General features: G+C 38.6%; 3 protein-coding genes across 12 annotated transcripts; 1 reads left to right on the top strand and 2 right to left on the bottom strand.

Annotated features, from left to right (window-relative positions):
- Positions 1 to 677: 677 nt before the first annotated feature.
- Positions 678 to 5,748, top strand: LOC103702661 (bifunctional aspartate aminotransferase and glutamate/aspartate-prephenate aminotransferase-like). Its single transcript, XM_039132773.3, has 9 exons — positions 678 to 1,290; positions 1,377 to 1,470; positions 1,553 to 1,656; positions 2,224 to 2,472; positions 2,589 to 2,702; positions 3,009 to 3,092; positions 4,884 to 5,054; positions 5,147 to 5,260; positions 5,344 to 5,748. Exons 1-9 carry the CDS (start codon positions 889 to 891, stop codon positions 5,485 to 5,487), a joined length of 1,476 nt encoding a protein of 491 aa, XP_038988701.3. The 5' UTR covers positions 678 to 888; the 3' UTR covers positions 5,488 to 5,748.
- A 1,983-nt stretch (positions 5,749 to 7,731) lies between these two features.
- On the bottom strand, positions 7,732 to 14,624 carry LOC103702660 (PyrD). Of its 10 annotated transcripts, none has more exons than XR_016399097.1 (4): positions 14,336 to 14,624; positions 13,651 to 13,777; positions 8,663 to 8,747; positions 7,732 to 8,352 (listed from the first exon to the last, which is right to left on the bottom strand). XR_016399097.1 is itself a non-coding variant. In XM_088715056.2 (3 exons), the coding sequence occupies exon 3, from the start codon at positions 8,320 to 8,322 to the stop codon at positions 8,023 to 8,025; it is 300 nt and encodes a 99-aa protein (XP_088571182.1). In that variant the 5' UTR covers positions 8,323 to 8,352; positions 8,650 to 8,747; positions 14,336 to 14,487; the 3' UTR covers positions 7,732 to 8,022. The 10 variants fall into 10 exon arrangements, 6 of the variants coding, with proteins under 6 accessions (XP_088571182.1, XP_088571181.1, XP_088571183.1 ...); XR_016399100.1 differs by lacking the exon at positions 13,651 to 13,777 and adding an exon at positions 13,551 to 13,607 and having other exon boundaries at positions 14,336 to 14,614; XR_015974993.2 differs by lacking the exon at positions 13,651 to 13,777 and adding an exon at positions 13,559 to 13,607 and having other exon boundaries at positions 14,336 to 14,609.
- A 2,136-nt stretch (positions 14,625 to 16,760) lies between these two features.
- LOC103702659 (putative alkaline/neutral invertase D) lies at positions 16,761 to 24,531 on the bottom strand. The gene is made up of 5 exons (XM_008785176.5): positions 24,286 to 24,531; positions 23,522 to 23,927; positions 22,238 to 22,669; positions 17,701 to 18,259; positions 16,761 to 17,273 (listed from the first exon to the last, which is right to left on the bottom strand). Exons 2-5 carry the CDS (start codon positions 23,900 to 23,902, stop codon positions 16,978 to 16,980), a joined length of 1,668 nt encoding a protein of 555 aa, XP_008783398.2. The 5' UTR covers positions 23,903 to 23,927; positions 24,286 to 24,531; the 3' UTR covers positions 16,761 to 16,977.
- Positions 24,532 to 25,592: the final 1,061 nt, after the last annotated feature.

Raw genomic sequence — 25,592 nt, 5'->3', positions numbered from 1 at the left:
TTATTTATAAATATTATTAATCAATATTAATATATTTATAATATATTAATATTATATTAATATAGATATATTAATATGATTAATATAATATAGATGAGTGTATTTTTGTCAAGATATGAGATTGTTAGATTACCACCACTTAATAATCCAGCGAATCTATTTATTTTTTAGATTTTTTTGCATGAATACCCTTCCAAATATCAAATTTTGCATTAATACCCTCTCGAGATTAATATTTATATGAATATTCGTAAAACATTTGTTTTGCTATTTTATCCTTTTTTTATATATGTTTTTGCATATGTATCCACGTCATCTAATGCAGTTAAAAAATTAAAGATTTCAAATTAAAATAACTAAAATAGTCTTAATAGGTAGATGTGTAAAATATATATATATATATATAAGGCGATCGCAATGGAGGACAAAAAAGTAATTTTAAAATTTTATTTTATTAAAATAAATATAGTTTTTATTAATGGTGTTAGAAGAATCGTTATATTATGAGCATTTGTGCAAAAACAGTATTTTATGAGAATAGATAAATAAATATAAATTTTGAGAAAGTATTCAAATTTTTAGAAAGAATGTTTTTTTTTTCTTTTTCTTTTTCTTTTTTTTGTGTGAGAGACTCAGTTCATGCAAAGATTTGGTACAGCTAACGGCGGGGGATTGTCGGCTCCTCCGGACTCCCAACTTCTCTTCCAAATCACAATGGGGTTTGGTTTGGACTTTGGCGGACTCGCGAGACGTGCCTTCCCTTTCTAAACAATTTCGCGGGGTTGGTGGGGTTTGGTGGCTTCAGGGTTGGTGGGAGAGAATAAGAACTCGGACATTGGGAAGAATTCGGCAGAACTCGCGTGTTCCCCCATACTCAGCTACCCCCACATGGAGGCCTCTCACTCCTTGCTCTCCTCCTCTTCTTCTTGCCTTCCCCTCCCCTCTCGATCCCGAATTCCCCTCCGATCCCTTCCGGGCTCCAATCTTTCGAAAGCCCTGTCCTTCTCCAGATCCGTCGAGTTCTCCTCCTCTGCTTCCCTTCGCTTCGGAGACTCCTGGGACCGGAGGGGGGGACGCCTTCCATCGGTCAAAGCTAGCGCAAGATCGGCGCTTTCCGCGGATCCGATGGCGTCCGTTGATCCCACGGTGAGCCCGAGGGTGAGCTCCGTGAAACCCTCGAAGACCATGGCCATCACCGACCAGGCGACCGCCCTCGTCCAGTCCGGCGTGCCCGTCATTGGGCTGGCGGCAGGGGAGCCGGATTTCGATACCCCCGCCGCCATTTCTGAGGTGAATCTCTTGGAACTGTTTGGTGATCTTGATCTGGATTGAGGAAGGTTTGGATCTTTTTGAATCGGTCTTGTTGGGTCGTTCAGGCTGGAATCAATGCTATTCGACAAGGTTACACGAGGTACACGCCGAATGCCGGAACTTTGGAGCTGAGGAAGGCGATTTGCCACAAATTCCAGGGTTGGTGGATTTGAGCTTAACTTAAAAGCTGGTTATTTGAAAGTTTGGATACTTATTGATGCTTCTTTTTGGGTGGTGGCAGAGGAGAATGGTTTATCATACACGCCCGATCAGATTTTGGTGAGCAATGGAGCCAAGCAGTCTATCATGCAAGCCGTGCTTGCAGTTTGTTCGCCAGGGGATGAGGTGAAGTCTTGGTTTCATTTCAGTTGTGTGAATGATGTGTTTCGGTGCTTCATTGTTACTCATGTTGTTGGGGGATTTTTAAGCTTTTGCCTTGCTTTCTCCTTTGGTTCTATTAACTGAGTATTAGTGAGACTAATGAAAATTGAAACCTTTTCTATTATTTTAGAATTATGAAAATGAGTTGTTTCCCTTTCAAAAGTTCCTTGTTTGCTTGTTTGGCCATGATTGGGAACAAACAAGCAACCTCTTTGTCCTTATGTTCAACTTACAGCAATATATGATATCAGTTGAAAGGATAAAGTTGTACATAATCGGCATTGACTTGACAATATGATTAGACTACTTGCAAATGTTACTTGTAGTTCTCATGCTGATGGAGTTCTCTGGAGGAAGAATATGTTGAAGTTTGTCTACTGTTTAATTTTATATTTATAGTGTGCATCATGTCATATGAAACAACATAACCTTAATCTGAACCTTATTCTTAAATGTTATAGATGCTTCATAGAAATGTTTGTTGCTTTTTGCCTGTTCTCTCACATCATTTTCCACTATTTTCTTATCCAGGTCATAATTCCGGCTCCATATTGGGTCAGCTATCCTGAGATGGCTAGGTTGGCTGATGCAGCACCAGTAATTATTTCCACAAACATATCAGATAATTTTCTTCTTAAACCAGAGGCCCTTGCTTCAAAGCTCAATGAGAAATCAAGGTTGCTGATTCTGTGTTCTCCATCTAATCCTACCGGCTCTGTTTATCCAAAGGAGCTGCTTGAGGAGATAGCTGATATAGTAAGGAAGCATCCAAGGCTCCTGGTAAGCTTTTCAGAGAGGGCTTGCACATATGTATATACTAGAACAACAAAGTTCACAAGAAATCCGTATCATATTATAGATACTGAGCTTAGTGTTTACTACAATTTGCCTTTCAGGTATTATCTGATGAGATATATGAGCATATTATTTACCCACCAGCAAAACACACAAGCTTTGCTTCATTGCCTGGAATGTGGGAAAGAACTTTGACTGTGAACGGATTTTCTAAGGTAATCAATTGTTTATGTGGATTTCTTCGATTGGTTTAGCACAGTCAAAATGTATGGAGTACCAAGCCAAGGGTTCATTCCTTCAAGCTCTTGGCTGTGACATTTTAATGAAACCATAGCTTCATACACCTTATAGTCCATGTGGGATTTTAACATGCTTTCATTCTTAGCTTAATTTCTACCCAGCAGGCACTAAATCCAATCATACACAGCTTTTACTATAGCACAAACATATGCTTCTTCAGGCTTGAAAGTTTATAATATTTGTACAAATTGTCAGCTGAAGTCTGATGTGCATGTCTGTAGGCTTTTGCGATGACTGGTTGGCGACTTGGATACCTTGCTTGTCCTAAACACTTTGTAGCTGCATGTGGAAAGATCCAAAGCCAGGTAAATTGTTTCCCCACTCACCTGTTATCATTCTTCTTATAAAGTCCTGCTAAATAGGCTATTCATAAGTTAGTCAATATCTCTGAATGTTCCTGATAACTCACATGCTACGTTTCTGTCGTAGATCTAATTTAAAAATGGCATAGCTAACAAGCCTTGTCACGACCACATGGGTTGGCTTGGCAAGTGTCATGTTGCTGTGCTTTTCTATTAATAATCACCAACCATGATGATGAACAGCAAACCTTGTTTGGCGGTGGTATTTTTGTGGAGGGTTTTGGCAGGAGGGGAATAGAAGTTGTGTAAAGGTGAAGCAGTTTAGTATGCAACAGAGTGTAAAGTTTGACAAAACTAATTTGTAAATATCTTGTTTCTCTATTATAAAATATGCGTTCCTTAATTATATTTCTAGCACAAGCAAAGGACCCGAGAGATGCATGGGAATAATTTATCATGTATCGGAATTATAAAAGTTTAATAGGGGTGCACATGAGGTTGAATTTGGAAGTTAAGTCAGGTAAAAGCTTTTGTTTCACATGCAAGCGAATGAAAATTAACATATGCATTTTGATTGGGATGTAGAACTGTGAGAGTCAAACCAAACCATCTAAAAGATAATGTAATTAATGGTGGTACAAAAAATGTTGTTCAAACAGTTTATTGGGACAATATAAATTAGATTTCTATAGTAGCTCAATTGGCTGACTTGTAGAGGAATTTAAAAAACATTGAGGGATAGTCTCAAATGTTTGTCGATTGCTATAGAGGAGAAAGCATACTTCCAAACTTCTCTATTTCTTCAGTAAAGTTGCATTTTGAATTTTCCAGTGTTGGTGTACAAAAGATTGAAGAAAGTATGAATATGTTGTAGAAGGCATAATTGTTGAAGCAATTTTCTCATGATGAAAATTACCTGAAGAGTCCGAGTCTAGCTAGATCACAGTCTAAATTAAATTTCAAGGTATGGGTTGAATACTAAATGAAAGACAAAATAACAAAAGAAAGTTCTAATCCTTACTTGACATGACTTGAACCCAAGGGCATATGTTTTATAACCGAGTATAAATAAAGATTTGGCCTCAAATTTGCTCCAAGATAGATCTCATCTAATCAAATCCCATCAATTGGTTTTAAATGGACGAAATTTTGTGTGATTAAAGTTTGCTCAAGAGTTCGAGTCTAGCTAGCTCATACCGCCTAATTGAAACCTCAAAGTAGAACAGGAACCATCTAAATCCACTAAATGATGGGTCAAATATAATTCTAAATTTTACTTGGTCCAACATGACTCGACCAACCTAATCAAATTTGAAATTTTGAATTAGGATTGGGTTAACAATTTAGTTGCATAGGTTAATTAATGGGTTGGATCGAGTTAAAGGTTAGGGATTTTGTTGGTTGGGCTGGGCTTGGTTGGTCTTTAGCTTAAACCAACTGCAGATTGCATCCCAGTAGGAAGAGATGCAGGTTTGAGTCTGAGGAACAGACGAACAGTGGATTTTTCCCCTTTAGCTTTTCTCCGAGATTTGAGAGGGGGTGTTTTCTCACTCTTATCCGTTTTATATGTATGTGGAGATCTACCCTGCTAAATAAAACCTTGTCAAGTTCAAATATACTTGCTTACTCGCACCATCTTTTTATTGTAGCAACTAATAAGTTCATATATCTTAAGTCTGATTTTTATGACGGGTTTATAGTGATCGCAAAGGTCGAAATTTGTTTATATATCTGTTCTACTTTCACTATCTATACATCAGTGGCTAATACCAAAGACGTGTGGGATTATTGCAGTCTACCTCAGGTGCTAGTAGCATTTCTCAGAAAGCAGGCCTTGCTGCTTTAGGCTTGGGTTATGCTGGTGGTGAAGCAGTCTCCACCATGGTGAGAGCATTCCAAGAGCGCCGAGACTTCCTTGTTAAAAGCTTTAGAGAACTGGAGGGCGTCAAGATATCAGAGCCCCAGGTAAACCAGCATAATTCTGGTTAACATAGTTCAATTAAAGCTCCTGCTTTAAGAAATTAATTTAAGCTTCAATAACAATTAATTTATTGCAGGGTGCTTTTTATTTGTTCGTGGACTTCAGCTCCTACTACGGAGCTGAAGTTGAAGGGTTTGGCATTATCAAGGACTCTGAATCCCTTTGCCGGTTCCTCTTGGACAAGGCACAAGTATGTTCAGTTAGAATTAGTGTAGTTTCTGAGCTGAGTAATAGTAGAATGTCCTATGACATAATTGTGGTTTGTATTGGCAGGTTGCACTCGTCCCGGGTGATGCATTTGGAGATGATAAGTGCATCCGAATATCCTATGCTGCATCCCTATCGACGCTACAAGCAGCAGTGGGAAAAATAAAAGAAGCCATGATTCTTCTCAAGCCCCCTATCCCTGTTTCGTAATCAGAATGGTTAAAGGGCATGCTCTTCGTTGTGGTAGCTTTATGATAAAATGTCTGAAATTATTAATTTAATTTCTGACTTTAGCTTCAGGAAATTACATGGCAAGAATGCATAATAAATTGTTTGTGTTACAAATTTGATGCATTATTATTCTTATATTTTGAAAATCTGTAACCATTTCGAGGTTTCAGTGGACAAAGGAATTCTCCAGTTTGTTTCTCAATATGAACTTATCATTCATCATGAAAATTATTTGCAAAATAATTTTCTTTCTTTTAATATATGATATGTTTATGAGGTTTAGATTAAAGATCTAAATTATTGATCCTACAGTTAAAATGTTTGTGCTGCCTTTCATAAATCTACCTTTGTTGTTTTTACCATCTTCCACGAGAGATGTATTTATTTATTTATTACTCTCGGTAAACAAGCAATGCCATGCCACACCATTAAATTCTAGCTCCATTCTTGTCCTTTGTGGTAGTGGCAGTGGAAATTGGAACAAAAATTTTCTGGTGCGTGCACCAAAGATCGTATGGAATGGCCTGCCTTTTTTTTTTTCTATGTATCCTATTACGTCCATTTTAAAGTGAAAATTGAAAAATCAAAGTGGGATGGGACTCCTACTTTAATGGGGTTCATCTGTCTTGTGGCTTAATATATATATATATATATATATATATATATATATATGCGAAGCGACATCCGCAAGGCCATCCATATGTTTCGTTCTTTTTTTTTTGTTTGTTTGTCAAGCTGTCCTTTTTTAGATATGGGTGGACAGTCTCATACTTTAAGATATACGGACTCTATCAATAGGAGAAATTTTATTCTATTTTGACCTTTTGGTTTTTACTTTAAGATGGATGCTATAGAATACGTGGCAAAAATGAAAAATCGCTCTACATGTCTCCTCTGATGCATGCACGGGAGAAATTTTATTGGATGCCATGTCAATTATATAACATAGGATGGAGGCAATGGAGGAATTTGGTGTAGAGCATAGTATTTTTTTTAATCTACATTCGTTCCATCCCAAATGTCAATAAATTTGAGCAACAAAAAGGATAGTTCTACATTTTATAAAGATTGTTTAACAAGAAGAATATGAAGCAGGTATTATTGACTGTTGTAGCTATCATGAAACATTGTGGAGTTCTAGCCGTATCATGAAGCTTTGATCTTCAGCTGATCGCAATCCCCATGAACCAGTTCTAGTGGCAATATCACAATCATCTATTTCTGAAAATAAATCATGTTAAAGTATCACTATTTTTTTCAAAGAACTGGTTGCCAAGCTAGTTGGAGGTGGCGGAGGTGGGTCCAGCGGAGGAGGCCAAAGAAGAGGCCATGATGGTGTCGGCAATCTCCTCAACGTGGGGTGAAGGCCGAGGTTGGCGGCAGGGGTAGAGTCAATGGCCCGATTGGCGGAGCCGAGATGGAGATGACTATTATTATTATTATTATTATTTTTTACTAGGATGATTCATTTTAGTACGGACACGTCCAAAAAGATCAAAATACAATATCTTTCGAAGCACACTAGATAGCTTCCTCTCCCTAACCCCTAAGGCATCTCCAGAGTGATTGACTACATACGAGGCTATCCAGTCTACAGCTCCATTAGCTTCTCTGTATACATGTTTAGCCTGGACAACCATGTTACCACTAACCATAGTCCGAATATCTAGAAGCAGGAGGTGACACCCACACATACCGCCTATGCATCTTTGGATCCAGCCGATCACCGTAGCCGAGTCACCTTCAAGCATGACTACTCTGGCCTGCAGCACATGTTGAGCATAGCCCAACCTAGCCCAACAATATTATTGCTCTTCTCTATCCAAAAAGGAAGACATTAATGCAATTCCATGAGCGAGGCCAGCTAAATTTGAATACCGATCACGTTAGCTGTGCTTGCATCTAAGCACAACGTGAATGTAGCTCATTAAACGACTTAACGCGCGTGAAGTACTCACTTGAGTTTGGCATGCAGTCAGATCGAATTACATGAAGGCAGTCCCCAGTTCGCAAGTCGTAGCAAATAAAAACTTCATGCAAATAAGTTTGTACATAACGCCAGTCCACCACTTCATCCTCAATTAATACAACCCCTTTTCATCGTATAAGTGCTCGACTTTTGTCTAATGATAGATACTAGTTCGGATGATGCAGTATAAGATCCTCTTTAGTGGTGACTGTTTTATTGGCGAAATAAGCTGCAATCTATAATTAAACACTACATACACAGAAGTATAGATTATTCATCGAGTAAATGAGATTCAAAGAGTTCCCTGTTCTTGGACAAATGGCCATGCACTACTAAATTTAACACAAATAGCAAAAAACATTCTATGATTGAGTCCCTGCTGTCAGGGCATGTACAGTTTCTAAGAGTACCAGCACTCAGTCTGTCGATCATAACCAGAGAAACACATAAAAGCCAGCAGGAGAATGGTAGAAAATATACACAAAAATCTTATAGGAATCACAACCCAATGCCCTAGAAAGAGACTTCTGCTCGCATTGACCTTCCTATCTCCCAACAAGAACTTCATCAAAATTCCAGTCTCTAACAAGGTCCCTTGTCACAGCACGGCTCCGCTGAAGGCGAGGTGCTTGTGCCATACCTTGACCGCTTGCCATTACAGGGAATGGAGCCACCTTAGATGTTGCGGTGCTGTCGCCATGCCCAGCAGCGATGGTTACCTTCTGCGTCAAGCAGCCGACTACTGCAGAGCAACGCCCCTCACCCTCTGAACTTGAGATGGAGTGACTTCTGAAAGATTGTGACGGACTACCCCCGCTATGACAGACAAGACATGCTAAACTCATGATTCAGGTTTCAGATGAGCGCAAGAATAACTGCATGCATGGAACTATAGGTTAGCGAATTTACATCCTAATTAAAAATTGCCATATCGGTAAAAGGTAGCAGCAACACTAATTTTCAGCTTGTTCACGTCTTTTTTGTAAGACAATAAACTTGCATTTATATTCAAGAATTGCATCAATTTGTCTGGTATCAGATATGGAAGAAAGGATGAAGCCACTTCAACCGAGAATGTAAGCTACATATACTGCTCGAGCTGCACTAAGAAAGCTCGTATGTGCAGTGCAGTGGGAGGCTATAGGATTTAAAAGAGCTCAGTGGGACTTCACCTAATGGCCCCACCTGAATGCCTCCGTCCCCAGCTTAGTGGAATCACGTATAAGCTATATGCGAAGAAAGACCGGCATAATATACTTCTTGATCATACCTGTTAATTCCCCAGGCAACTGGCATCAACAATTTAAACCAATAATAGCAGCAAAATCTAAGATAAATGCAACCATGCTACAATAATGATAGAGAAGCTGAAGAAAAGCCAACCAGGGAAGGATAACGTCAGTATAAACACTATGTCTTTGCTCTCTTAGAGAATGTTATGCACGAGTTGCAGACATCAATTTGTTTCATACCGAGTCCATTTGAAAGCAGAGTTAACTACAGTTTACAGGCATTTGATGTTGTTTAGTAGCTAATTGTACAATTTCCATGGGGATCAACCAACTTATACTGCTTCAGATCCAAAACTAAAGATTGAAAATAACTATGCGATGAAGACACCAGAACTTATGCAACAATGGTTCCTCACAAACTACCAGCATGTAATTAGATGATCACTCAATCACATGCCTCCAAGTCTCTGGCTTATCTAATACCTCAAACTTGTCTAAAAAGCAATCACTAAGCACTGTCTTGTCATTTCCATCTTTAGAATTCAAACAAATGTTCTGATAATACTAGATATTGGTTTCGGTACCCTCAGTAATCTGGAAATAAGTCTGCTTACCAGCTAACCTTAAAACAGGATGAAAAAGAAAAGAGGTATTTTCAAAGCTCTAGCCCATATACCTCTGCCTTCTCAAGCTCTCTATACAAATGAGTTGTACCGCCTACCAACTTGAATATGTGTAATTGAAGCTATAGTAGGCAAATAGCTTTAGGTGGTCTCAAGTTATGGACCCTCCAATAGCCAGGCAATAATCCAGGAGAGTGGGGCCCCTTGTATAGCCTAGGTAACAACCTAGACACCCAGGTGAACACCCATGACAATTAAGACAGAAGCTTGATCAAATAAGACAGAAGATCCGCATATTATATTTTTTCCCCTTTTTTTGTGGGGCATTTTGTTTTTGTTGTTGGTTTTTTTTTTTTTTTGGGGGGGGGGGGGGGGTTTGGGGGCATTTGCACTAAATTGTTTATAAGACGGTGCAGAAACCAATTTGTTTTGGAGGATGTTTGGAAACTGCAGGGACAGAAGAAATTAAATAAGCACCGTACTATCCTCGGAGACTGTTTAGAGGAAGACCTGGAGTTTGGTCAAGCACCTCATTTACCAGACAGCCTGGTTTTCCAGGCTGTTCAGCCCAGAAACTAATCCTATGGCCTTGGTACTAGATTATTAAAGTGGTGGCTCAAGTGGTGAGGTATACAACTGAACTTACACGAGGCCCTTGTGATGAGCAAATAAAGAAGCTAACCAACTTTTCGTCCTTTTTTCCATGGTAATTCTTAATAGCAGTACTTTGACAACTCTGAAAGTTTCTACAGATTTAAGTGATAAGGTACCTATTTTTGCTAGAAAGACGTTTGAAACACCTAGAAAAGGTCTCATCAAGTGATTTTTGATCCCCTAACTATTTAAATAAAACTGTTAGCTTGGAATCTGAACGAGAAACTAGACAAATATATGGAGCAATTTCAAAAATCTCTAAATAATATCAAAGTTAGCCCTCATAGGAAATGCTTGGCAAGTGAGAACTCCTCAAGCCAACATCAAGTTCTTCGGGCAAGGTTATCGATCCAACATGCAATAGTTGGTGCAAGGCTCAATAGTTACAGCTGGCTATATCGAAAATTTTCATGATATGGTGGGAAGTTTGAAAAGCAAGTACTGAAAGATCTTTTAAGTAGCAAAATGAGTCTCAAATGCCTTTGGACAAGGAGAAGGCTGCGTTTTTTAGCTCAAAGAGTTATTTTATGTATCTTTACTTCTAAGGGCCATCCCTCTCCATATATCTTCTGACCTTTTGTGAACCTTGCAGGTCATGGGAAGAAATCAAATTTGCTGTCTACATCCTTGGAGTTCATGCTATTTCATTTTAGGAGGCTCTTCCATTGTCATCTCAATGGCACTCCATTCACATATATCAGCCCGACTTTGGCCTGAAAATTTCAAAAGACAAGGGTTCCTCTTCAAGACCTCCCATACATATAGGGAAGGTAGTCAACTGGCTCACTAGTTTGTCAACATCGGGGCAGCAAGAGGCAAAGCTATTTTCTGGATGTCATGCCTTCAACAAAAAAATCATGAATTTAGCTTAGATGGATGCCATTAAGAATATGTTATTGGTCCTGACCCCATTTCCTTACACCAACTCCCCCTGCCAAACAAAAGGGGGAAAAGGAAAAGGAGTGGTATTACATAAAGAATGCTTAGAGTTTTGTAGCTTGACTATTTGTTTGTTGTTTCTGATTCTTTGGTCATCCTCTCCTTTACTTTTTAAATGGCTAATGATTTTGATCGAGGTTCTAGAAGTTGGTTCGGTCACGGTCTCTTGGATAGAGTTTAAGTTTCAGCAAACTTGCTACGTATTTCAGAATTTCAGTCAAAAAAAAAAAAAATCAAAAGTAGAAAAAGAAAGAAAAATAAAATGAATTAGGACATGTTATCTCACAGCATTTTGTTGTGTTTTAAGTTATCTAGATCACAGTGTATGTAGTTAAGGTAGCCATGGGATGAAATTAAACTTTGCTGAAGCTTAATGAATTAAATGTACTACATTAATTTAGTAAACTATTGAGGAAATACACCAAATATCACTCGATCAAGCATAAATAATTACACATCACTCTCCAAAATAATGAAAGCTCCAAATATGCACATATGTTTTTAGCTCCATATACCGTAGTGTTGTTTATGACTTGACCAACACCCTAAGTTGCATCTTGCCCATCAAAATAACAATCTTAGAAGAAAAATAATCAGATCACTAGAGCCTTAGATAAATGTGTGGTTTAATTTTATTGATGAACTTCAGAAAACATTCAGGTTTTGAGTGCAGGCACTAGGAACCTTATGGCACCTTATCAACATTGAGTATAATGATATGAAACAATATCATACCAACACATGGTCTGCCTCTTGATGCCAACATAGCAAATAAAGGAGATGTACCATTTGTGGTTTGGGTTGGTATCAAGAGGCATCCTATTACCAGTACCATACTATTACGATAAAGCCAATGCACAAACCGGTGCTTAAATCCTTACATAAAACGTGCTTACTTGTTTAAAAACAAAAATAAAAAAGAAGGCAGAAGTTTTGGTCAGTTTCAGTTGAAACAGAATGAAACTGGCTGCATACAAAAACTTCAGTCAGGTTCAGATTACTCTCAGAAACAAATCCATTTTCTGGCCAAAGGGGATTGGTTTTGCCAAAAACTTTAAACCCTCGGGGTCAAACAGGTTATAAAAAGAAAATTCTCAATATATCATAATATTGTATACTTGAGCCAATTTTCTAGTGAACGAGGAAAGTGTATTTTAATAAAGGCATGCAATACAAACCATGTAGGTTATTTCATGCATTTTAAAGATAATAATTGTCTCACCACTATCTTACTTTTACAACTAATCTAGAAAAATGAAAGCCAATTTGTAACTAATCTAGAAAAATGAAATATCATAATCTACACTTTTGACCACATTCCAAGATCAATGAAAGCATCAGCATTTTACAAGCATTACATTACCACAATATACACATTAAACAAATAATAATCACCGAAATGTTTAAAAATTAGAATGACATCTTGAATTAGTCAATTACTAAAAGCATGGTCTGCCGAACTATCCCAAACCTGATGGCTCAAGGGCAATGAACTGAACTAGCCAGGAACCAAGACGGTTCAACCACCTAAAACAAAAAAGGATTAGAACTGGTCCAAACCGGGTTGCTCTAATTGGCTCCACCCAATTTTAGACAATTCTGACCTGGTTCACAAAAATAAAATCGGGCCCTTATATCCCAAAATGAAACCCCAAGACCCCATGTTCAATCTCTCTCTCTCTCCTCTCCTCTCCTCTTTGAAACCCTAGTAGTCACATTCTCTCTCGCCCTCTCTCTTCCTTGATCCCTCCGTCTCACCCTCCTCCTAATCCCCTCCTTATCTTCCAGTAATGACACCATGAGAGATCTTGCCAATGTCTTCGACCCTAATCGACAACCTCCAAGTCTAGATTGACGTGCTCCAGGCCCAATAGACGACCTCTAGCCCCCTTTTTCCCCTTTAGCCTTGATCGACAAGCTCCAACCCCCGATTCACCTCCTCTTCTATGGTAGGTCCTTACTCCCCTGCTCTCCCTCCAACTTCTTTGTTTCTCACTTGTTTGCTCGTCGACACCTGATCGGCATCGACGTGCATATCGTGCATCAGTATGGTACAGTATCAACCCAATACCTAACCGGTACAAGTCATAGCACCAACTTTGTGAACCTGGACTAAAAGGTTAGAACTTGACAAAAAAGAATTACTTTATTAATTTAATATAGATGAAGCACCTCAACAAATATTATAATTCAATATTTTTATATTCTCTACCATTTTAATATCAATAGGAAGTATGCTAAGTTGAAACTATTATCCTACCTTCTCCTCACAAATTTTTTCCTCTTTTCTAGTGGACATGCATCAAAATCTTACTCTCACTATGTGTCCATGCAATGTTGGTTACAAAATATATGTGTTAGTCCATAGAAAATAAGATGAATCCATGTAAAAGTTCTTAAAATAACATCATTATCACTTACTATATATGAATATCCAAATAAATTGCATATACACAGACCACTAATAGAGCCAAAATATTTATTCACATGCAAATCTTTGATCAGGATCAGTACAAAGACACCTCAAATGAAACAGACATTGGATGTGTACAACAATTGAAAAAGTGATTGATAATTGGATGACCGAAGTAGCCTGTTTAGAAATTTTGCAGAATACCAGCATACATGATCACCTTCCTAATATTTAGCAATAGAAAAGGCAAGAAGTCGTATGATTCCAGACTGTAGATCAAAAAAGGAAAAGGAAAATCAATAAATTTCTTACTGGACATATCAGCAATCATATCTGCCCCTTGAGAAGGCAATTTAATAAATGAAACTTAGTTGTAGCACTTGTGTCCTCTCTAACTCGAATATCTTGAGTTGCAAATCATTAAATCATCGACGTGCATCTAATATTCAGCCATGAAAATGCTATATAAATAATCAATACACGAGACGTCTCATTATTATTAATTTTGGCAAACATATGAGGAGGGCAACAAATTCCACTACCTCCAAATTATAAACTTTACCCTGATAGGATAATAAGCACAGGAAAAAGTAATTTTCCCTCAAATCCCATCGAAATCCAAGCATATGCAGATCGCATCAATCATCGGGATATCAAAACATAGCAATCCAATATCACCAAAGGCCCAAAGAATAAAACCAATTGAAACCATACAGAGCAAGTCACGAACAAATTCTTCCAATCCACAGATCCAAAAGGAGAGAAAAACATGTAATGCTCATCAAATCAAACGAATTCATCCAAAGGAGCAAACGACATCAAACCCTAGCCGACCAATCAATCGATCTAACAAAAACCTAAAATCGCCTAAATATTCTCGCAGCAATCAAAAGAAACCATAATCTACATAGCAAGAACGATCATCCATATAAAAAATCTGCCGCTATTATTGACCCAATTAGAGAGAGGGAAAGAGAGAGGGAAAGAAAGTGCTGACCTTTTCCTTCGAGTGAAAGGCTTTGGGACCGAGCGGTAGGCGGTGAGGAGGTAGGAAGGAGATGGCCTTTTTTTTCCATTTAATTTTTTATACGAAGCGCAATAAAATAATTATTAAAACACCCTTGAAAGAGACGGGCGGGCATTTTTTTCTTTTTTATTGATTTAACGAAGTATAGTTTTGCAGCCAATCTAACGCAGTGTGGTTAAATGTAGAGGGAGAGGTTTTTCTTTTCTCAGACTCTTCGACGTTAAAAACCAAACATCGTTGGGGTCTGCCCTCGTAGAATGGAATATTAATGGCTGTACAAAACCACTTGCCAGTTTGCCCAACGAGCCAAACTACCCTCTCGAATAGTGGTCCAAAAGAAGGAACTTATTCCAACATGTCTAGTGCAGTTAAGACTCCATGCTGACTAGGATGGACCGTGCATGCCGCCAATCATAGCCGTTCGTTTCTATATGATCATGTATGCTGCCACTCTGGAGGCATCATGTAGGCTGGAAAGACGGAGCTGCCTGAAGCACTCCGAAACTTGTAGTTTTCTTATTTTATTGAGCTATAGGAACAATAATAATAATAAAGTCCGTAGGAATGAGCCACTTTGATTGATGATATACACTACCATGTGGCATGTGGTGCACACTGTATAAGATATAATTTCTCCCTTGTGAAGGATCCAAAATTTCTGGATGACCAAGCATGCACTGTCATGCAAGCATTAGGGTTTTTCGAGATCTCAGTTTGTATGATGTATATATTGATCTTGATCCTTATTAATTTGGTCACCATAAACCCCTAATCTCAAAATAACGGATAGTTTGCAAATAAGTTTCATTATTTTAAATAAATATTTTAATTATTAATTAATCTAATAAGTAACATTTCAACATTATGATAGTACTGGATTTACGAAATAAGATGAAATTTCATGATCTTGGTTATAAAATATTGGTTGAGATCATAATAATTACTCCATATCCTGATAAATCAATTTATGCATACATGGTCATCTTGGTTATTTTATGGAAAAGGACAGAGGTAAGCCCATAGAACATGGTGCAGTTGACTAATGGCGGCCATACAATTGGGAAACTATGGGAAATACTGCCTGTTTACATGGTATAGGCATGTAGCTAATAGGCAAACTGGATGCAGGCCATTTGAAACAAAAATGTTCTGAGATCTCACGGACCGGAAAAAAAAAAAAAAAGGCCCCTTTGCATTGATAATATTGCTGTTCTAACTTTCAGGTATTTGGTGGTCCTCACAGTTGATTCTAACACATGTTTTTGTCATGTTGTGAGCAGCAGATTTCATCAATCAATTGTTTTAAATAGAACTAGCTCGATTCTTATATTAAAAAGTTAGGAGATGGTTGATATCTTACCAACTTTTCATCAGCATGATATCATATTCATAAGAAAGTGTAAGTCCCTTAAATCTATCCCTCCTCTGGATTTTGCTAGCATTGCAGTGGCATGCGAATAAGAGATGTGGCATGGTGGTATACACATCCAATACTTCACAAGCTGGGTCTGTATGTAGCTTAGAGCATGAATGAGAAGTATGGATTGATGTTATTAGCACTCACAAAACTTTCAGCAAAAGGGTGAATAGGTAGCATAAAACTGTGTTATGGCTTGGGAAAATCACTAGTGCCAATTATTTCAAGCCTGTGTCTACGGATATGAATCACCTTCGATGCAGAAATCCAGCCATCCGACCCCGTTTGTGGAAAGAAAATTACTCTGTGCCTTTACTAGTGGCCTCTGTTTTTTTTTTTGTTCTTTGTTTTTTTGGCACAGAAACATTGCCACCTTTCCATCCGTGAGGCACTTAATACAAATTCTCTTCTTTAATAGCGACTACATTCATAAAATCAATCTCCTTGTCCTTCAGAAGCTAAGTACACAAGTGGGAAAATGGAAGTATAACCAAAACAACATAATGGGCTTCATTGATGACTAAATGATGCACATAAGAGCAAGCATGAATAGATGTGAACCAGTTGATTGCCACGTTTCTAATCTGATCACTCTATTCTCACGTTGAGGTGATGTGCTTTTGTTGTCTCTCTCTTAAAGCAAAAGGTGAACTAATCAGAAGGTATTTTAATTAAAATAAGGTATGTATAAAAATCAGACAGGCGACAGAATTATGCCACAGAAAAAAAAAATTTAAACAACATTAGCTTTATGGATAATCTCCATAAGCACTGGATAAGCTAATCTGATGCAGTTTTCTTGCATAGAGCACAGTCGAGGAAAATGGCATAAAATTTCATCATATGTGGTTTCAGATTGCAGCTGACTAGCTGAGTACATTGCATCATCACTTCGCAGCTGAAGCAGACAAGGGCATAATGATTATGATGATGGAGCACTCATCTCACAAGCTGAGGCCAATTTAAGTCGAGTCTGCATTGAGATCAAACATTACTTTGTAAATAAGAGTTTCTTCTTTATTACAAAGTGATCCAATTGTTTGTGCTAACAACACTCGCCTTTATTGGGAACTTGAACATTGATGATTGACTATATTGTACAGACCCAAGCCTCTTCAAGGGCAAGAAAGATATGAAAACCATGGAACCAGTGCAAAGAATGGCGCAGGAAATTCCTTTCCTGAGGAGGCTCTCATCAGCAGGTCCACGAGGTAGATCTCTTCATCAGTGGCTTCATTGCCTTGTCCTCTTCCAAAGATATCATACCAAGATGGGAGGGGTCTTCCAGCATCATCTTAGCCACCAAATAACCAGAAATGGACCAAGTCTGGAATTTCCTGGCCTGTTTGCCAACATACCTTCCAAACTTGCCATCATAATATTCTGGCCAGCCGTCCTTCAACAGCCGGCTTTCTGCAAGCTCTATTGCTCGTCTGGCAATCTGTGGTCGACCTGTCTTAATACAGGCTGCAGTGAGCAGCCACAGAAGCACTGCACGAATAGCAGAAAAGGAGAGTGAAGCAAAACTATGATTTTTTAAGAGCTTTTGGCATTTGTTTAGGACAACCTACACTAAAATCCTTGTTTTAAAGGACATCACGAGAAACCTTGGCAAATATGATGACGTTCATAAAGGAAAATATTGATTTAAAAAGTACTTGTTGATCTTATACCATGGCAAAAATTCGAAACAGAGCATGCCCAGAATTTAGAAAGGAAAGGACAATCGTAAGGTCATTTCAAGACCTTATAGCATTGTAGAGAACAGCAGGGCAATCTACAGTAAAATCCTTGTCTTAAATTGGCTTGAAGACAAATTCATAGTTGATGAAGGTTGGAAAGGAAAAGATTTTTTTTTTTTTTTTGAGTTACCAGACTGATCACAGCAGAAGAATTATTTGCTTACAGATGCACTAACCTGGCCAAGATCCTCCATTGTGGTAACTCCATCTGGTATTCTTGGGGTCGCAACCAGTTATAATCCGCCATTCATGGCTCTCAATGGCTGGATAAGCTACCTTCAGAGGCATTTCTCCAACTAGCTCTTGCCAGCGTTCTTCAATGAGTTCCATTATAGCCACAGATTGCTCTGGGGTAGCAAGAGATGATAGGATCGCAACACAGTTACCTAATGCAAACCATCGGAAGTCCATTCTTGCAGGACTGACATTTCCAATAAAGTAGCCACCACGGCAAGGCATAAATTCAAAAACCCAATCAGGAATAGAGTCAGGAATAACATTAAATTTGTTAACTGCTGTGTGAGAATACTCCTCTGTTTTATAGCGATAGATGTCATTTAATTGCTGGAAGTCGAGCCAAAAATAGCTTCTCATGTGATAACTCAAAGCATGCAAACGTTTCACTATTCGCTCTACAAACTCCTTCCCTTCCGCATCATGTTTAAGCATTGGAAGAGCACTTCTCAATGCCATAAAGAAAAGAGCTTGGATTTCTATAGGGTAACCATATATACCCTGAAATTAATATGTCAAGAGAACAAGTAAATGAGGATGCAAACCAAAAGATAAAATTGTGTGTAATATCTCTAATAGATATACATAAATTATTGTGTACAGCAATTGGAAAATCATGAAACTAGTAACTAAAATACATTTAAATACATTTCCTAGTCTCCAAGAAACTCAGGATGGATGCATTTATAAGAAGTTAAGAACATCAATGAAAGAACAAAACTGAGATGCAGTACGAGGAATGCTGGATCTTGGAAGCGATAGTTTACCAAGAAACCTATCAGGCAATATTTGTTTTCTGGTTCAGATGCTCAGTGCAGAACAATATATTCACATTTAGTGCAATCAGAATATCTATGCAATTTTGTTTAAATCAACAATTATCAATTTTTTTTAAGAAATTTAGAACATTCAAGACATGAAGCAGATGAGAGGCAATGCTCTGATTTCTTTAACCAGCAATTTATAATGATTTAGCACATTGTTGGAAGCATGAAACTAATTAGAAAGTAAAAGGCTCATGTTATTTCACTTGACTAAGCATGGTGATTTTAACATTACCAAGCACATTGATTGGCTGCCTCTAGCACTACATGATAATTTTCTAAATCCAAATTATCTAACAGTGAGGTTGATTGATACTATTGAGATCCTCAACACATATGGAGTCTTAGAAAAGATCATTCTTACCCCATATAAGGTAATAAATTGACGACTTGTCATTTCTCAGATGGAAGAATATTTCTGCATTCCTGTTTATAAAGGACATTTAGAAAAATACGATGGGCATCTAATGAACCTTTGATTGCAAAGAATTCAACTTTACCATCTTAGAATTCCTCTGTTTTCTTACACAGGAAAAAGAAGGAAAATCCATCATGAAGTTTTCCTGGTCATTGAGTTTTACACTTAGCTGCCAGAATCAAGAGTGGATGTGAGAGCGGGTTTGGGGAACCAAATACTTTAGAAACACTTTTAGTAAGAAAGCGTTTCAGAAGCAAGTGCCGATTCGAGATTCTGAAGATTCTTGAGCAAGTGCATTGCCTTAAGTAGAAGATTCCAGCTACCAAGGTTTCGTAGCCAAGCAGTAGCCACTAGGACATCCAATATATTGTGAAAATTATCCATTTTTAAGGACCTAAAAAGGCCCGTTTCATTTCTAAAAATTGAGATCTGGATACACAAATTTCCTTTAAATTGATAGAATCCATAGAATAGCTATTACAATCAGACCACTATTAAAGTTAGCTTTCTTATAGACTCCAGGAATTATAAGGTGCAAACTTAAGCAGCTATGATGACTGGATTGTTTACACCCTTAGGTAAGAGTTAATTTAGATCAACTAGCTTTTGAAGTGCAATGTGAATTGAAGCTTGTCCCAATGGTCACACCCCTCTGCTTAGCAACCAGAGATTTTGAGTGCATCTCCAAGTATTTGCGCTTGGGTGGTTAAATTGTGGGTGGGTCTCCCTCCATTTCTTAAAAATAAAACGAAGTGTGATGATTAGTGAGCCTGAAGATACAATTTTACTGGACAGCACTAAGGTTGGTAATTTTGTTATTGTTTTTGTAGAAAAGTGAAGCACAAATCCTAGAGGAAAAACATCTTCTTATATATTGTGACTAAACTTTCAGAAATAAAAAATATAGTTTTTATTGAAGGATGATATAAAGACAAGGCAACAATAAAGTGATGAAAATCTTTAATCTTCAAGAAAAGCTGTCATGCATAGAATATTTGGTTAAGAAACAGAATACATTGCAATACAAGATAACGTAGCCCCTCGTAGATATAACTAGACATGAATGGAAAAGTAACCTTCATAAGGCCTACCAAAATAGTGGAGATAAGCTCTATTGACAGCCACGGTTCAGAATAATGAGAATTACTTGTCTATTTGATAAGCTTCAGCATTCAAGTACCAGATATCCAGAGACAAGCCTCATTTCAGGCTTTTAGTATGAACAATTCATACTAGGTGACACCAAAGCTCAGAACTGCTTGCCTTTAGAATATGTAGGACTCCATTTAAAGAATTGATAACTAAATGTTTATAAGTTGGTAAAGCGAGGATAATCTGCTTCTAGGAGAAAAGGTATCAAGGCATGGTGAGACCTAGTCATTTGAGTCATCTATGTAAAATTTTTGCAAACAATCTTTCCACACACCACAAAAAAGAATTATGTGCATCTTGTTGAAAAAGAGAAACCTACTTCTGGAGTTCTGATAAAGAATATCACATCTATGTTTCCTATGTACCAGGGCTAGTAACTAGTAAGTCAAGATTGGATGCAGCTCCTCTATCTCCTCCCCTGATATAGAACTTCGTGTAGTTATTTGAAAGACCATACATTACACCGTTGTTCAAGCCATTTGCTCAGTATTGCTCATTTGTACCAAGTCATACCAACTCATGCCAAACTAACACCTGTTAATACAGGGAAACACAGGTCAATACCCTGCCATGTGCAAGGTGTCATGGCACATATGCATGCTGCCCACAACAGCCTCAGAAGATATGGCACACAGCAGCATGCACCATCAATTGAACCCTTGTCATTCCTGTTCCCCCTTTAATGCCCATCTTTGACATTTGATAAGACAAATTTTGGTGCAAGAAGCATTCACATGCCAGACTCTAAGAAGTCAAGAATATAGTCTCTCAGCAAAGACTTGCTGTAAAAACAAATCGTATCTACTACACTAGAACTGTTTCTCTCTCTCTCTCTCTTTTGTTGGTGGGGAGGGGGAGGTGAGGGGATTGGCTGCAACTTTCTGCCCAGCTAATTTAAGAAGCAACCTTGTGTTTCAGGAAAATGAAGCAATGTAGACACATGTAGAAGCATGCATGAAACTCGTATTCAAGAAATCTAAGATATGATGATTCAGATTTTTTTTTAATAACAACGAGGCAAGCCTAATCACTTTCATTAAGCAAATGAATGCAGTAAATGATACATTCAGTATATGCCCAATAAGATATGATGATTGACAGTATATTCAAAATAGGCAACAAGGATCCGTGATGCCCAACATATTCAGCCATTCTTATAACATTGCAAGTGGTCTACAAGGACAAGCTGTGGGAAAAGAAAACAAACATCCTCTACTTATTACTTGTTTAATAAATTATTGGTAATTAGAAAACAGCAACTGCCTTGATGACATATAAACAACAGGCCAAAAATTAATGTCTTTATTTTTAACTGTGATCATCCTTGATGACATATAAACAACAGGCCAAAAATTAATGTCTTTATTTTTAACTGTGATCATTCATAACTTATTGATGGCTCAATAAAAATCTCGTGAACACATTGATAGATCAAGAACATGAGAAATAGAATATAGCTTTTTGTGATCCAGCATAAAATATATATGTAAATTATACTTTTGGCAGCAAGCCGTAAATGGTTGAATTTGCTTTGTAAAAGCTAGAACTTGATATATGCATCATGGCATTACATCAGGCAGCACCGCAGCACTAAATAGGAATGCTGACGAATGGGGATCCATAAAGCCAAATTGCTGGGAGAAGGTTTGGTGGTTATGGTTATGGCATCATAGAATTATATTAATGGGAGAAAGAGGGCATATATATTATGAAAATTCAAAATTGGGAACAGGAACCCTTCAGAGTTCAGATAGGAATCGACACAGATATAATGTTGTAGCAGATTATAAAGAATATAAATTCAGGAAAATATCCTGACCAAGATTGTGGAAATCATACTGCTTGTACAATATTTTAAAAATAATCTGAAATAGTTATAATGATGTTACAGATCATAAAGAATATGTATGTAGAAAAATATCATTTTGGAGATGATACTTCTTGTGCAATTTTTAAAAATAATAATGCTATCCAATGGATAAATCTATGACGTTAGTCTAGAGAGAGAAAAAATCAATTAGTCTGGCAACAATGTTCAAGTTGCTTAAACATTTTCATTACTCAAAAAGCTGTGCATGATCTTACCATTCTCCGATCAATCATTGAGCATCCGTCAGCACAGAGCAGGGTTGGAAATGTGTCAAAGCCCTCAGACAGACATAAAGCTAATATAAGCCTCATCCCCTTCTGACAATCAGGTGTTTCTGCAAGAGATAAATCCCCAGTAGACTTTGTATAGGCACGCAGAAGAATTATCCACCAGAATCCTGAGTCAACAGGTGCGACTCTTCCAATTGCACTCTCACCAAAATCTGCAATCAGAGTATCAGTTTTCCTAACAGGATCATGGAGGACTTTGAAGCTGGCTGGCATCACACCCTCGCCAAGCTTGAAACGATCTATCTTCTTTTCCCATCCTTGAAGGTGGAGAGTTTTTAGGAGAAAATTTTTAACTATATCGTGTTCCCCGTTCATTAGAAAGGCCAGTGCACTTGGTACAAAGTCACGGACAAACACCTATATACAAGATAAAAGCAGTGATCAGAACAACTAGTTTTTCAGCTATCAGAAGCAAACTACTCAAGCAATAATTGACCCCTTTTCTCAATGATTCCTCCAATAAATCTGCCAAAACCATAAGAAGCTTTGCGGAAGCCTCAGGCAGATAGCTACCTAACAAATCCATGAGCATTTATGGAACCCTCGAGACAAGACCTATTTTAATTGGACCCTGCTAAGATTTTTTTCCCCCTCTCTACTAAAATTTCACTAAAAGGACAAATTTAAGCAATCTAAATAGGTAACAAATCCAAGATTAATGCTTAAAGACTTCAAACAGTCACAAAGCATCTATATCATGAAAGCTATGCAAGCATATAGTTAGAATAACAATGAGCAAAATGATGATTGGAGGAAAAAAGGGAAAAGATATCAGCTTAAAAAAAAACAGCATTTTTGATATTATTCTTTCAGCAAGACTTAATTTCCAGAGTTATGACAAGATGCTATTTCTTGGGGTCACATTATGTCGCGCCTCCGCCTCTGCGGGGCACGTGCGGCACCCAGTGCCCACGTGGAGGCCCCATGAGGAGAGAACACAGGGCTCTCCTGCCACATATTGTCCGGTTTTGGGGCCCGTACGCACGCCGCACGCACCGCTCAGGCCCCTTCCCGATTTTGTTTTCGCTTTCGTGGGGCACGTGCGGCACCCAATGCTCTAAAACGAGTCTTTCTGATGTGGGACTATTGGACCCCACACATTACCAATGAGATTTTCATCTTCAATAGAACTGTTTGAGCTAATAGGCTACCCAAAAAAGCATGAAAAAAAAATGAAAAAAAAAAAAAAGCACGGGCGCTATACTATACCTGATCATAGTTCAGCACCTCCTCTGATGCATGATCATAAGCGGCGATCGTCCCCACCGGCTGCCCCCGGAAATACACCAAGGACCTCCGGAGAGCCTCCCAGGCCTCGGCGACCATCGGGTGCGGCTCGAACGAGTTCCGGGCCGACGAGGCCGGCGTGTCGAACCCCGACCTAAATCCAGGGGAATACGTGCTCTCATAATTATCAAGGGCTCTCACGTTGATGGAAAGCTCACTGAGCGACCTCTCATCAAACGATCTCTGCCGCTCGATATTGAGCTTGGGCTTGTCGAGAAGCCGCGACAGATCGAAGTCGTCGGCCTCCGCCATGGAGCAATGCGATTCCACCTTCCGAAGCCCCGGCTCCCGAATGCCGTCCATTCCTAAAGGTCCTTCTTCTTACGATCTGCATCAAAGTTTTCATTTTTAAGCAATAAAACCAAGGAAAAGACAGAAGTATACTCAGAAAACGAACTTGAGCTCAGATTTATATCAAACGAGCTACGTGTATCTAATTCGGACAAATCAGCACTCAAAAGAACACGAATCCACGAATCTCGGACCAAGATCCAGGTCAGAGAATCCAAAAGAAACCTAGATTCCCCCTAAATCTTGAACTTTACAAGAAGAAAAATCTCCACTTGATCAACTTGGTTCCAACTCACCTATGAACTAATCAAGATCCTAAAAAAGACCATAAATCCACAGAAAAAAGCGGAAAAACTCGAGAAATATGTCAGGGGGAAGAGCGAGGGGACACAAACCAAGAGACCCGAAACGGAGGGAGAGGAGCCGAGGGAGATCGGAAGGGGAACGAAGCGAAGTAAACCACCGCAAAGAAGGCAAGAAGGGTAGGGAGAGAGGAAAAAAGAAGTAGGCATGGGGCGATTGGAATTTAAAGACGGAGGTGGGGTTGGAGAGGGGGGGGGGGGGGGGGGAGCGGGGGCGAAGAGTGGACGTACGGTCGCTCCTCAGCGTATCCGTTGTGAGGAAAAATTCCACGGCGCCTAACTATACTACCCAGTTTGCAAGCCCTTGGAGAAAGGCACCAAGGAATTGGTCCAACTCACCGTATTTGGTGTACGTTACCAGTTATATTATGACGCGTGGCAGGGAATATGTTTTGGTACTGTTGCTCGGCTCCCAATAGTTTTTGGTTGGGAGCTGGAGGGCTCAAAGTTTTCTGTGTTCCGAGAGGTGACCGGAAGTAGCCGGTCAGACCACTTGCGGTGCTGACGTGGACTTAACGACAGAGGAACGGCGGCCGTTCGTCTTCTCTGTCGTCGGCTCCAAGTCGGCGGCTGTCGCCGGGCGAGAAGGCGCAGGAATTTCCGCGGGCGTCGGGGGCGTGAAAGTTGGTGTGTTTGGTGCCGGTCTCTCTTGATACCGGAGTGAGTGTTAACGCAATCGGAAGCAGGGAGGGGAAACGTCACAATCTCTAAAAATTTAATTGTTTTAATATTTAAATTTTATTTTAATTTTGACCGTAAAGTTCGGAGAATACGACCATTTCAATTCATTCCGATTTCAAATCAAATATATCAATAATTTATTTAAATATTAAAATAGTTATCATGCTTTTCCATTCATCAAATGGATGTTATTTTTTAATTTATTGTATATGTCAGCCCCATTTCCATTCATTCCGATTTCAAACCAAATACATTAATAATTTATTTAAATATTAAAATAAATATCGTGATTTTCCATTCATCAGATGGATGTTATTTTATTAGTTCATTTTATATGTCAGTCCATTTGCTATTAGAGTAACACCTGGCTCCCATCTAGGAATCCGAGCTTCTGTAAAACGCTCCCACGACCCGTCTCTTGAGCATCTGAAATTTTCAAAATTTCCCAAAAAAAACCCCTCTAAAATCTTCAATATCCTAAAATTTTTGTATCTTGTCTAGCCTACTATTTTTTTTTTTTTTTTCTGAAGCAGACATATCATACATCGCGAGTACGGATACACCCAGTAGAATCCGCAAACAAAAGGTCTTCGAATGCATCAGGCATGTCATTCTTCCCAATCCATAGGATGTCTCCTGAGTGGTTAGCTACATATGCT

Source organism: Phoenix dactylifera, chromosome 2 (genome assembly GCF_051530095.1).
Source record: "Phoenix dactylifera cultivar Ajwa chromosome 2, Ajwa_hap1_PhDact_Kaust_v1.1, whole genome shotgun sequence".
NCBI classification, from domain to species: domain Eukaryota; kingdom Viridiplantae; phylum Streptophyta; class Magnoliopsida; order Arecales; family Arecaceae; genus Phoenix; species Phoenix dactylifera.
The sequence above is the reverse complement of the archived record's forward strand: the minus strand, read 5'-3'. Positions and strand labels throughout refer to the sequence as shown.

Excerpts from the sequence above, each read along its gene's own strand:
- LOC103702660 (XM_088715056.2), bottom strand. The coding sequence starts at position 8,322 with ATGAGTTTAGCATGTCTTGTCTGTCATAGCGGGGGTAGTCCGTCACAA.
- LOC103702661 (XM_039132773.3), top strand. The coding sequence starts at position 889 with ATGGAGGCCTCTCACTCCTTGCTCTCCTCCTCTTCTTCTTGCCTTCCC. Across the intron at positions 1,657-2,223 it reads TTTGTTCGCCAGGGGATGAG|GTCATAATTCCGGCTCCATA; the intron begins GTGAAGTCTTGG and ends TTTCTTATCCAG. Across the intron at positions 3,093-4,883 it reads GTGGAAAGATCCAAAGCCAG|TCTACCTCAGGTGCTAGTAG; the intron begins GTAAATTGTTTC and ends GGATTATTGCAG.
- LOC103702659 (XM_008785176.5), bottom strand. The coding sequence starts at position 23,902 with ATGGACGGCATTCGGGAGCCGGGGCTTCGGAAGGTGGAATCGCATTGC. Across the intron at positions 22,670-23,521 it reads AGGTGCTGAACTATGATCAG|GTGTTTGTCCGTGACTTTGT; the intron begins GTATAGTATAGC and ends TCTTGTATATAG. Across the intron at positions 18,260-22,237 it reads CAATGATTGATCGGAGAATG|GGTATATATGGTTACCCTAT; the intron begins GTAAGATCATGC and ends TATTAATTTCAG.